This window comes from Nilaparvata lugens, chromosome 2 (genome assembly GCF_014356525.2).
Source record: "Nilaparvata lugens isolate BPH chromosome 2, ASM1435652v1, whole genome shotgun sequence".
NCBI lineage: Eukaryota > Metazoa > Arthropoda > Insecta > Hemiptera > Delphacidae > Nilaparvata > Nilaparvata lugens.
Genome location: NC_052505.1, coordinates 7,239,328 through 7,252,072, shown reverse-complemented (window position 1 = coordinate 7,252,072; position 12,745 = coordinate 7,239,328). Strand labels below are relative to the sequence as shown.

Below are 12,745 nucleotides of genomic sequence, written 5' to 3'. Positions count from 1 at the left end.
TTCTGTCACATGCTATTTACCAAGAAAAACGGTTTTTCTGTTGAAGATTTTCCTCAGAGGCAGCGATAAGAAGTGTTGAATCATCTCTGTACTATTGGTGCAGTACAGATGATTCTGTAGTTTCATCAACTGGAAATAGATTAAAAAATAGTAAAATGTTGATCTTGCAGTGCTAGCTTGAATTGTAGTTAGCCATAACAATTATTGAAAGAGTAGTGGAAATGTTTTTATTAGAACGTCACGTATACATTTTTTGCATTCATTCAAATCCTAGTTTTCGAACAATGAAAAGTACATGGATATAATTTCTGTCATTCATGTGAGAATTCATTCTATTGTATTTCATAGAAAATGTCCAAGAACTTTTATAAATATTAAGCTAGACAGAAATTCATAAAAATATTAACTGATGTTAAAATGTTATCTAAATTTGGGAGAGAAATAGTACAAGGAGTATCCTTAGTTTTTCTCTCCCAATCAGTGCTTCTTTGTGAAAAATATAAATAAATATATTAATAAAATAGCAGTACAATAAATTGAATGTAAATTTATTCAATAAATACTTGTACATTTCGTTTCCTTATAATATTTCAGAAATCTATGTAGTAAATTGTGAATGAAAATTATTCATGAATTACACATTTTTCAGGCTTGTCATAAAGAATCGAAGTTTAGTCACAAACGAGGAGCAGGCAGCAGGACTATTTCAATTCAAACAGGATATTTTCATTGTCAAGTTGGATGTCTTATCTTGTTAGCATTTTGGTCAGGACGTTTCAGTGTCAGATGGAACTTTTGGTAATATTTCAGGTTTTAAGATTGGTGGGTGAAGAGGAAGAAGGAGGGATTGAGAGAATGTGAGATGAATGAGTTACCGGTAAGGGGAGTAAACCAAGTTAACAAGGAAATCGTAAGTAGGTATGAGTTATGGCGTATCAAGAGTCGCCTCACGCTCTTCACTATTTCCTCCCTCTTCTCTTTGTTATATCCTATTTTCTTTTTTGATTCGTATTCCTCCTCAATCTCTATCCATCTCCTCAAGTTTCATTTCTTCTCAACTCCATCTCTCTCTCAATATCCACTGTTCTTCTACCTCTTCATCAGTTCTCCTCGCCTCTCTCACCGTATTCCTTTTTTTTTTGGTTCTCCGACTTGGGCCAGACCTTAGAGCACGTTTTGAATTTTGTTCTTTGCTGCTGCCTCCTCGTTTCATTTTGGGTGAGATACGTAACGACCACTTCGTTTTCGTTTGCGCGTCAGTTTATCATAATCTAGAAAGCAATAATTCGTTTATGGTCGGAGAGGAGACTGAATATAACGAGCAAGAGAGCTAGTGGAGAACGGAAGTTTCCTTTGTTAAAACTAAACGCTATGGTCCCGTGTTGGAAGGATTATTATTGGATAGGGAGGGGGTGGATGGTTTCTTTATAGGATACAAATTATGATTGTCACGTGTATTGTGAACACATACACTTGCATTGTGATTGTATTGATTTTACACTGAAATTAAATTTGTAAGTGAAATTTATTTCCAAAAAAAAAATACAAACAAAAAAATAAGAAAAACGATAAGTTAACTTACTTAGTTGTTGATGTTAGATGTAGGTATAAGGGCACTAAAAAAGATAGTATTTTCAATTTTCCTAAAAATGATTCGAGAAGCTATCTTGAACACACAGCCCCCCTTATTTTGAATAAATAGAACCATTTCAAAATGCAGAGTGGATTGATTTCTCTATTATTTGCCCTATTGAGTGATTAGAACCAATTCAAAATGCAGAGTAAATGAATTTCTTTACTATTAGTAACCTCTCATGAAAATTTCTGATAAAGATTCCGAATTGAAGCTGAAAACACTTATTTGTGAGAGGTAGTAGCATATAGTAGGAGTCTATTTCAGTTTCCAGAGCTGTGAACACTGCCATCAGGTCATTGTTTCTGCTGTAAATGACGTTATCGTAGGAAAAGCAGGCTATATGCAGTATATGTTCGGTTGTGCACATAGTCAAGTTCGTAAATTGTATTTTGTGGCAGCCTGTGGTGGATTTTCATCAGCGGTTTGCCCCCAGAATACAATCTGCTCCCACACTGTGTACACTGGCGGCACTGTGTACATTGTTCCCCGTTATTATTATTGCCCATCAAATTTCGCCAGTATGTGTACAGTGCCCCTTACCCCTCACCCACGTGAGTTCCCAGTTGCTGACTAAATTCACATTCAGTTACACGGTGTGCCATTTTGATTAGGCGATCTTGATCGAATCCTTTATAGCTGAACAAATTGGTAATGTCACTTCCAAAATGGGTGTATTTCGCCTTTTGGTGTTACTTCCATTATCGGGTTTCTCCAATCCTGAGCCCTTCATCATCAAGGATAAGCACTGGTGCTGCTGTTGGATTGCAAATCCAACACTGAATTCAGCAATTTCAACTGTTGGCATTAGAAAAATATAGGTTCTGAAACCTTCAATTCCAATTGTCTATCAACAATAACTCAGGATAGGAACTTCCAAAACTATTGAACCAGTTCTGGCCCAGGCATATATCGATTAACTGATTTTTGCGGACCTATACCGAGATATTCTCTTGAAGTGGAATTCATAGATTAATTCGAAGTGGAGTATCTACTCTAAGTATCTCTACGAAGTGGAGTACTCTCTACCTTTTGGTAGAGAGTTAGTGGGGGGGATATTTTTAATATTCTTCCCAAAGAATGGACATTGATATGTCCAAAGCTCCGCCAATTTATGTAGATGCATAACAATATGATTATTATCTATAGTTATTATATTACAAATTGCTTTTTCATATCATATACAGTTCAATAGTTATTTTCTTAGTCTATATTATGTAAATTCATCTATAACTTTGCTGTATTGTAAGCTATTGTATATAAGTGTATAAGCCAGTATATATTGTAATCTACATAAATAAAGTACTCAATCAATCAATCAATCAATCAATCAGATTATAGGCTTGTGAATTAGCAGACTCAATACACAAAGCAATTGGCCATGCTCAACCACAAACCTCACTAGATTGTGATTTTGTGTTTCAAGCCCTTCATGCCTCACCTGAGTTTCTTTTATTTATATTCTGCTTTTATATTGTACTTTCTATTTAATGTTGTTAAATCGTTAGTTCAGATAGCTCACCAGAAGATGAAGTATTCTGAGTCGGGTACTTGTGCTGTGTGAATCGTCGTTGATACAGTTTGTATTTTATACATTACAGGATTTAACATATTTTTTTATAGGTTAAACTTGAATTAATATAAATTATTAACTGTAGTTTTTACACTAGTGTTACCTGTATAGATTGTGTACCCTTTCCCCGCGCACGGATCAACAGTCCATGCGGGGAAATAATTATTCCATAATTATTCTATTCTATATTGTACATTGTTATTCATATTGGAATAAAGAAATTGAATTGAATAACTAGATTCATTTAAGATACTGTATCAACTGTGAAACAGTGCAAAAAATGTGCAATTGAGTCAAGATAATTTTGAAGTTCTCCTATGTTGTATAACATCAAATGGCAAAATTTACAATCAACTATGAGGAAAAATGAAAAATTAGCTTTAAGGAGGTACTTTGGACTGCTTGGAGAAACACAGCAGCACATGTAGTTTGTGAGGTGCTTTTAGATTTCAGTGTTGTTTTTTGGCTGGTTGTCAAGCTGCTATCAGATCTGAAGGCAAGTGATGTGGAGCATCTTTGAACAGGATGTACAATTCTATCAACGACCTGTCGTCGTCTGGAGAAAATGCGTATTTTCTTAGTCACACTAATAATAACAGTAATAGGTAGTAATTTCCGAATTTATGTCGTATTCTCAGGAGTATCTTTGTTCCGGTTGATATCAAGATATTATTTATTGTCATCAAATTGACTGTACTTCTCTTAATAATTGAAGAACTGTTGTAATTGGAATTTCTGAAATTGCTTCACTTGAAGTACAACTTTTCGAGTAAGAAAAAATCGATTAAATCTTATTCTCTTTTCTATCAAAAAACATGAATATTTATTGCTCATTGAACAGTCCCAACAATCAGTACCGGTACGCCAGAATGCGGAATGAATCAAAACCAACTTTTTCTTTGATTTATTGAAGACAGTTTGATAACGATAATTAAAGGCTCTATAAGTTTTGTTTTGAGTCGAGTTATCGCGTTTTGTACATTATCATTCATAATTCAATTTTCTACACTCGAGGTACTGTATTCCAGTTGAATCAGGATGAAATTGTGCTATAGTGGTTAATCCTCAGGAATTGGTATTGATTTAGTGTTTATCGGCTTGCTAGCTTTCCTTTCCACAGCATATAAAGTATGGCGGTTATTGCAAGCGAGCCAATATAATGGAATCGATCTTGTTGTGGGGGGTGGAGGTGGTGCTGTTGGATCATCAATAATCTTTTTCAGCACTTTCGGTGCAGGCTGAATTTTTGCAGCGCTCATTAAAATTTGAAAACGGCGTACGATTGGATCAGGCATTAAAACACGCTTGTAGATTATTATACGCGCTTTGGGTCCAATTGTTTTTGTTTTCTGGGAATCGGGATGATGCGTTATTGGTGCAGGGGTGGTGCACAATAATAAAAGATTTAATGCGTTGCATGAGGCCATATGAAAAGTCAAGTAGACGACTACAACTGTATGCTGCAAAATGTAAGCCGGTCCTTTGGTGAAGCGGGCAACAGCGATTATCAGATGAGTAATTAACCGAGTAATTAGCATGCCGCGCCTCCTCTCACTCTCTCTCTTCCCACTCGCGATTACCGGGATAAATGGTACTGGGGTGTGACGGGAGGGGTGGGCTGACGGGGATTACAGAGCAGTGTAATCACTATTAAAATGTTCAGTTCGAATGCGACACACGAGAATTAGGAGAGTATAAAAAGCGGCAAAGGGTCGTTGGATTGCATTGTTTGTTGGTGGGGAGTAGGAGGGGTTCAACAGAGTGAAACACTGATACGATACGATTCCCTATAATTTCATAACGTGCTCGGAATGATAATCACGCGCGAAAAACTGTACGTGTATGTTTGATGCGGGCCAATTTAAAACTATCACTGTTGTTTTAATTCGTGTATACGGCTAGAGTGCAGGGTTGAATAAAGTGCTGAAACAGCACTTTTCAACAATCTGACATGGCGCCGAAAAAAGTTGACGCGTCCTGCCGCTGATCGTTTTTCAAAGCCGCCACTTGTTGCGAAATTTGAGCGCAGTTTTTGCGTTTGAATTCTGCTCTCAAGTGGAGAGCATGCATTTTCCTCTTCTGGCTGTATGCTCTATATTTTATCTGGATTTGATGTTGTGTTAATTTTGTTGTTGGAGCCTTTGTAACTCACGTGAAATCTGCTCTGGAATAGATTTGCAATGCGACCCTTAAAGAGAAAAATGCTCAAGTATTTTGGAATTACTATTTACTTTACAAATATTCTTGTTACTGTTTGAAAAATACAGTATTGTATAATAGACCTATTGACTGTTTCCATTCTAGATTTGTACGGTACGTTGTGACTGATTTGCCATGAATGAGTCGAGTAGTCAGCATTTGCCATAAATGAGTTGATTAATCAGGATTTGCCACATTGAGTAGTCGAGATTTGTCATAACTCATAAACGATTATGACGAGTACTGGCAGCCATATGTTGAAAAAATTCTAATAATGTTCTCTTTAAGATTTTCAATGAAATGCAGTTGTTGGAAATTGCAGTGAATTCCTATCACTGTTACTCTAAAGGTGCGTACAGATATACGCGCCGCGAACATGAGCAATTCACTTTTAATCAGCTGACTATATCTGTATTTTTACAGAAGCAGTAAGATACATACAAAAAAGCTTGGCATCAGCTGATTAAAAGTGAATTGCTCATGTTCGCGGCGCGTAAATCTGTACGCACCTCAACATAACAAATCATAGTCAACTAAAATTTTATTATGGTCTTAATTATATAAATTGAAATAAATGAACTTTAAAATGGTAGCGTAGTTACCATACGCTATTCATCATTTATCAATACATCACTCACATTATCTTTATCTTAGCTCTTTTCGTACATAGTTAATATTATCAAATCATACACTGTGTTGTGCTTTAAAATTTCTATTAGTGGTCTGGCATTTTCCTGGTTTATGCAGCAACCAATTACTGTAGGAACAATTTCCATTGTATTTTACGTTGGGCTTCCAGCTCTAGTGAACAACTACTAATAAGTCGCACACACACAGTAGGCTGCTGTCATCGTTTTACTGAGTGGATGGTTGGTTGCATGGTAAGTGGGGTGGGAAGGGGGATCAGTAACTGTTGGGGTTTATTCGCAATTGTTTTTGCTTTGGCCATTCTGACCAAAACGCATTGCAACCAGTGTACAGCGTATTAAAACGAGCTGCTGAAGGCAATTGCAAGTTATAATGAGAACGTTTTATGTTCCTTCTCATAGCTGGACGAGCTACAAGCAACGGTCTGGAACGAATGAAATGAAATGTATGCTTCCGACAGTCTACTGCTTCTGTTTCTGTTGCGAAGCGTACTTGTGTATTGCTATTGGGCTCATTGCTTCTAATGAAAAACTACTGTGCATCTTCGTCTAGGAAACTTGCAATTTTATGGAGGGCCACCGTGTTTTAAGTATGCTATGAAAGTGAAATCACCCACCATGTGTCTGAGAATTAATTATCATTAGTGACTGAGCTGACTGTCGATTTTATAGTTATTAATTTCAATCGTTTTTCTTATCATTTTGAATCATACTGCTGCCATAAGTCACTGAACCTTGATTCATGAAGCCTACAGAATGTTCCAGTACGGATATAATAGTCCATTTCTACTCTTGTTACATTTTTTAGGTGCCATAATGAAGATAATGCAAGAGATGTGCTTAGAATTTTATTATGAGATCTTTATTCTCCATGATATTTTTAGATTATTTCAACACTTACTGTACTTGTCGCTAAGACTGAAATATTTCATCAAGATAATCACTGTAGGCATGTATTTAGACCAGACATTCTGTTCCCAAGTAATGTTCTCACATATATTTAAAATTTTTGTTAATTAATGTTTTATGGATTATACTTCTAGGTACCAAGGTAGATTAAATACAGCTAATGAGCTAGGACTAATACTATTGTTGGAAATATGAGTGCTGTACAGTAGTATCAAGCCACTTGTTATACTGGTACTGAAATAGGAGTAACATTTCTAATAATATTTTATTAATGTAGGTCATGAGTAATGATGTAGGCCTATTAATTAGTTATTCGATGACCAACTATCCTCTGAAATATTGAATGAAAAAGACTAAGAAATTGTCAAAAAACCACAGATTTATTGATACTTAGAAAGACCGGTTTCGGTTATTACACCATTGTCAATCTCTGATAAACTATAAATATATATCTGATACATTGTTTTATCCTCTGAAATGTAGCCTACTCTTCAGTATACATATACTGAAAGCATTATCTACTTTGAAACACACGGATCTCGTAATTCATTATGAATTACTATTCCATATATGAAATAAAAGATGACAATGTTCTTGTCATTGATTTCGTCAGATTCAGTGGCTCTCCAAATCTGTTGATCATTTTTCAAAAATCTGTGGTGAATTTTTTGTGAACAGTCATCAAGCCGGTCCTTTTCGAATTTTGGACGATAAAATTCGGCAGTAACCCGATACCATTGAAGAATGTCAGCAGCCATCGAAAACTTCCATCCATTGCTATTTGTTGAATAATTAATGGACCAGATACGTAGACGTTGTCAGTCATCCGATAGCCTTAGCTTTGCCCTGGAGACTGATCATACAAACAACCACATTCTAAAGAGAGAAAAGTCATTAACGTCTTCCATTTCCTAAAGAATCGTTTCTAAACATCAAGATGTCTGGTGGGTGTCACTCTTCAACTCTCATTTTTGACGCAAATATTGATCAACTGGGATTTAAAACGTAAATTTCAATCAAAACTATCCATCAATGATCTATAGTACAATAAACTTTGAGACATAAATATTCTATTGAATTGCTAGATTTATATTTATAATTTATTGCAACTAATGGAATTATATTTATTCTACTAATAATTTATTGGAAACGATCATTTCTTCAATGATTAATTATATCACACTAAAAGCACAACAATACAGGTATATCATAAGATGATTTCACTAGTATGGGCTAGGTATATCATATTTACGTCATTATGGTGTTTTATATTGAACCCTCATATCTTGATTCTATAAAATAAAATTCAGTGGAAAGAGCAACATTTTAAATACCGTAGTAAAACTGATACCCATTATTAGGCTATCTTTTATGAAAATACCAAGAATTATTGTGAAAGATGAAATTTTTGAAAGCGAGGAAACTGTAAATTCAATATGTATTTTCTAAATGAAAATTTATATGAATGAAAATAAAATAATAATCATTATTCATGAACTATGCTACCATAGTTTAATTACTATGAAGTTAAATGATCGTTAAATTTACGTACAATATAATTATGATTCTGTCTAAACTAAATAAAGTTTGTAATTATATTTAATTCAGCAGGCATCAATTTATGTAGGTTTGAAGAGTTCATTCAACCTTGAATTCGATTTTACTTTTGTCTATTTCCATCCGATAAGATCTATTTTCAGCATTCTTGACATTCCAGAATGCATTTATTCAGTGGCTTGCTCTGTCGTGATTTACTTGATTGATAGCTGCAATAGAGTACTATAATAGCAGCCCTGTTTATATTCCAACTACCGTATCTGTTCATAGCTCACTCTCTCTAAATTGATCTTTCTCTTTTCTCGCGGTGTTTATTTCGCACCGTCCCCCGTCCGTGACCTTTTTTATCTGTTGACTGTTTGACTTCCGTTATTGTCATTCGGGTCATGCTTTATCTCCTTTGTTCTAATGTAATTGAAAGAAAACTCTACACAAATACAATTCCGTTATTTTTCTCAATATCAAAATTTTCACTTTCTGGTTTCATGTGCAATACATACAAAAGTGCAGTTCAAATTATAATCTTGCACTGTTCATGATAGTATTTTTATTTTTCATTCAGTCTTGGATTGAATAATTATTCACAAATTATAGAAAAGTCAGGTTGCGCTTATCATTTTCGCTACTGGGTAATGATTGAGAATTATCTACGATGTTGTAATAAACGTGCGATAAGTTTGAGACTTCATAGAATTACTCAATATCTTGAATGGAAATTGCAACTATGCTGTACCAATGTTATGAATTGTGTAACTGTTTAATATTATAACTTGTGTAAATATTTTCTGGCAAATTCATGATTTTGAAACGTACTTTTGTTACAGGAGAAAGTTGTTTCGGGCCAAAGTTATTCATCGAATAAAAATGTCTCCAGGGCGGATCTCAGTCCCGTTTTTGGTAAGAAAAAATGCACAATTATTCATGTAAAAAATGTAAATTCAATGATAATCACTTATGAATTAATAGATGTAATCTTTAGAGAGTGTATTTTATAGAAAGATAATCTAGGGTCTAGCAGGTCTAGGTCTACTTGTCCAAAGAATTTGAAAACACTCTCTTGAGATACATAGGGGAAAGCATACACTTCTTTTTGAAAAAGTGTATATGCATATACTTGGCAAAAACATTTGCTATGCTTTCTCTGTTAACGTACCAACTGATTCATTAATGATTAATGTTTGATTATCAGTTACTTACACACGTTCTGAATTTTTAATTGTATTTAGAAATAATTCAAGTTATTTGTAGCTCGCGATATGTATGCAAAAATGTGGTTGAGTCACGATTATAAATCATCTGGTCCTGTGTTGACTCATGAGCAACAATTCAGAGAGATAGAAAATGCATTCTTCTTCCTCTTCCATCTGTATACTTGAATCAATATTTTCGACAATTATTAGCATTTTATTGCTACAAAGTGTAGCTTAAACTACAATTATTAATAAATGTTATATATCCTGGGTTCTCTACAGAGAGTATAGAATATAGAGGAAGTGTAGCTTAAACTACAATTAATAAATGTTATATATCCTGGGTTCTCTACAGAGGGTATAGAATATAGAGGAGTATAGAATAGAGTATAATATACTCTCTGGTTCGCTACTACTGCACTATCATATCCCATAATCATTCCATCATTCGATTACAACCTTGTGAATATCATTTGGAATTGCAATTCGATCCTATACTTGGAATCATCTTTGTTGTCCATAACTTCACAACACATTTCTTATCCTTTCACCTACTGACAATAGTTTTCTCAGGAGATACAAAACACGATAAATCTGTAGGTGTGTATTTGATGGTATCTGTATACCTGCAAATAGGGAGGTGATTGGAGGGTGGTTTTTTTTGTTGGAACAGAAGGGATGGATGTAACCAGGTGCTAAAAGTGTCGCGGCGAAGGCTCTAATTTGGTGGCTGGTACACGGCGCTCAGCGCACAGAGAAAGCCAACAGGTGCCGAGACCCGAGAAGCTGGCGGAATTATTGAGGAGTGAGATTTGGGAGGGTGAGACGTGTTTAAGTTGTGAGGGCGGGAGCGCGGAGGAAGTTCTTTGTTCGTGTTGAAGGGAGCCGTGCCGTGAAGGACCCGTACAGGACTTGATTCAGGCTAGTATGCTCTTCACTCCAGACTCCAGCTCTGGCTCTTCCAACGACCTTCAAACAGGCGAAGAGAGCAAGAGCCTTCCTCCTTCCTCCTCACTCTCAGCCAGCCTCTCATTCACTCTCTCCTTCTCTCCTCTCGTTAAAGCAAACTAGTTCTCTCAAAAGTCTGCTGACCCCTTCCCCACTCCACCTCCTCCTCCAACACACTAACAAGACGACGATCTCAACTGCATTTTTCCCCGTCTTTTTCCTCTTTTTTCTTCTCGGATTTCTTCTCTCCGACTCCGGCTGACAATGCCACCGCAGGAACCCACTGACACCAGGGCCCCTGTCTCTGTCTCCCTCTGATAACAAGGGCGAGGGCCTCTGTCTCTGTCTCTCCCTCTGATAACGGCGGCGACCACTCTGCCAAACTTTGTTCAACAAACACTGTAATACCACATCTTGCCACACTCAAATTCTTGCACCATCCACGTTTTTCAAAATTGATTCTTAGGGCCATATATACGTTTAACGCTGATCTACGATTACATTAAATGGTTATATTCAAATTAAATATCGGGGCACCGAGCTTCGCTCGTTATTTATTGATGAAGAGAACACAATTCTTTAAAATTATTTGGGAAGGTCTAAGGGAAGGTGCGTTCAGACTTTCGCTCTGCTCCGCAATCGAACGTCACTCGAGCAGATGGATTGATGATCGACCAGGGAGCAAGAGTGGGACGCGAGAAGAGCTAACATCTCCCGTAACGTTCATGATCGGAGCGATTGCGGAGCGAGTGCGGAGCGTGCGTGGAGCGTGTTTGAGGCACGTATATCTGTACACACCTTAACAGGCACAGTTAGGATGTCTTTCATACCGGGTTTAAACCAACAGCTGATCTATCTCCGTTTAAATCGAGATTATGCATAAATGTGAATAGTTTTCAAATTTATACTTATAGCTCCGACCATCGAGTGAAACAATAATCTTTGTTTGAATGGAATTGTTTGGCCCGGTTGCTCAAAAGCCGGCTGAATTTTAATGGTGATTAATTTAAACTCCCAAGAACCAATCAGAGGAGTTTTTTTTGAATAAAAGGTTTCTCTGACTGGTTATCGTGAAATTAATTACGATTAAAATTTAACCGGCTTTTGTACAACTGGCACCTTGAATTTCACATGTGTGATTGTTGTTGTGTAGCATGTTTTGTTCTCTTTGAGTAGTTGAGTTCATAAAGTTTTGACAGTGAAGTAGGTCAAAAAACTACTTGAACTACCTAAACTAATTTTAAGTGGCAATTTTTCATTTCCTATGTTTGTTACCATTGGCTTCTGTACACATTAAACTTTTGCTTTCCCTAAGGTGAATTTTATCTTTGCCTCCTGGTGCTTCTAATCTATGTCATTTTAACCATTGAAACGTTTTATCAATATTGAAGTCGATTCAATGAGAAATACAGTGGTGTATGTATGTATTTTATTGACTGGGAACTGAGTTTTGTTATGAGAATTAGACTTGTATCCGTGTTCAACAAGAAACTCATCATCCTCTTGTTTCATATGCATCTCCGTCTTAATGCTCTGTAGAACTTACCGGTGTATTTACTCTTTTTTTTCTCTCTCTCGTTCGTTCTTGGTAAATTACCGGCAAAGAATGAAGAAGTAGCAAGAAAGTACAGTACAAGTCTTCTCCACGGTTGCAACAAGAGAAGCGGAAAGACTTTTTACTGTCAAGAACTCATGCGATGCACAGAAAGAAACTGAATCATAAAAATCACATTTCCCAAGATTACAGTGTACCTTCAAATTGTTGCAGGAAACAGCTTAAAAAGCATGCTAGATTATCTAAGATGATGTTACAGGATCACATCAGTATTTCCGTTTAGTAGTACACTTTGTACAACTTCTGTTTGAAGAATTGTTTCACGTGAAATTTTATGAATATTGTTTGTATTATTGTCATTAGTAAAATTACAATGTCGTTATTTCATTCAGTTCCAGTAGAATTTGTATCATCTAGTACTCACAAGTACTGAATGTATTAACTTATGGAATTGATGAAATCGTCATGAAATCAGTATAAGCACTAAATAAATTAAATAATTTATTTTGGTCAAAGAACACTTACAAAATTGCA

At 35.8% G+C, this 12,745-nt stretch overlaps 1 protein-coding gene across 7 annotated transcripts in view; it reads left to right on the top strand.

Moving 5' to 3' along the window:
• Nucleotides 1-12,745, top strand: part of LOC111047051 (protein pangolin, isoforms A/H/I/S) — a 307,983-nt gene that overhangs the window by 56,918 nt on the left and 238,320 nt on the right. For all 7 annotated transcript variants that reach the window (XM_039420443.1, XM_039420447.1, XM_039420449.1 and 4 more), the window contains one exon: nt 9,343-9,415. In XM_039420443.1, the coding sequence (XP_039276377.1) occupies nt 9,343-9,415 (73 nt within the window). The remainder of the gene's footprint in view (nt 1-9,342; nt 9,416-12,745) is intronic.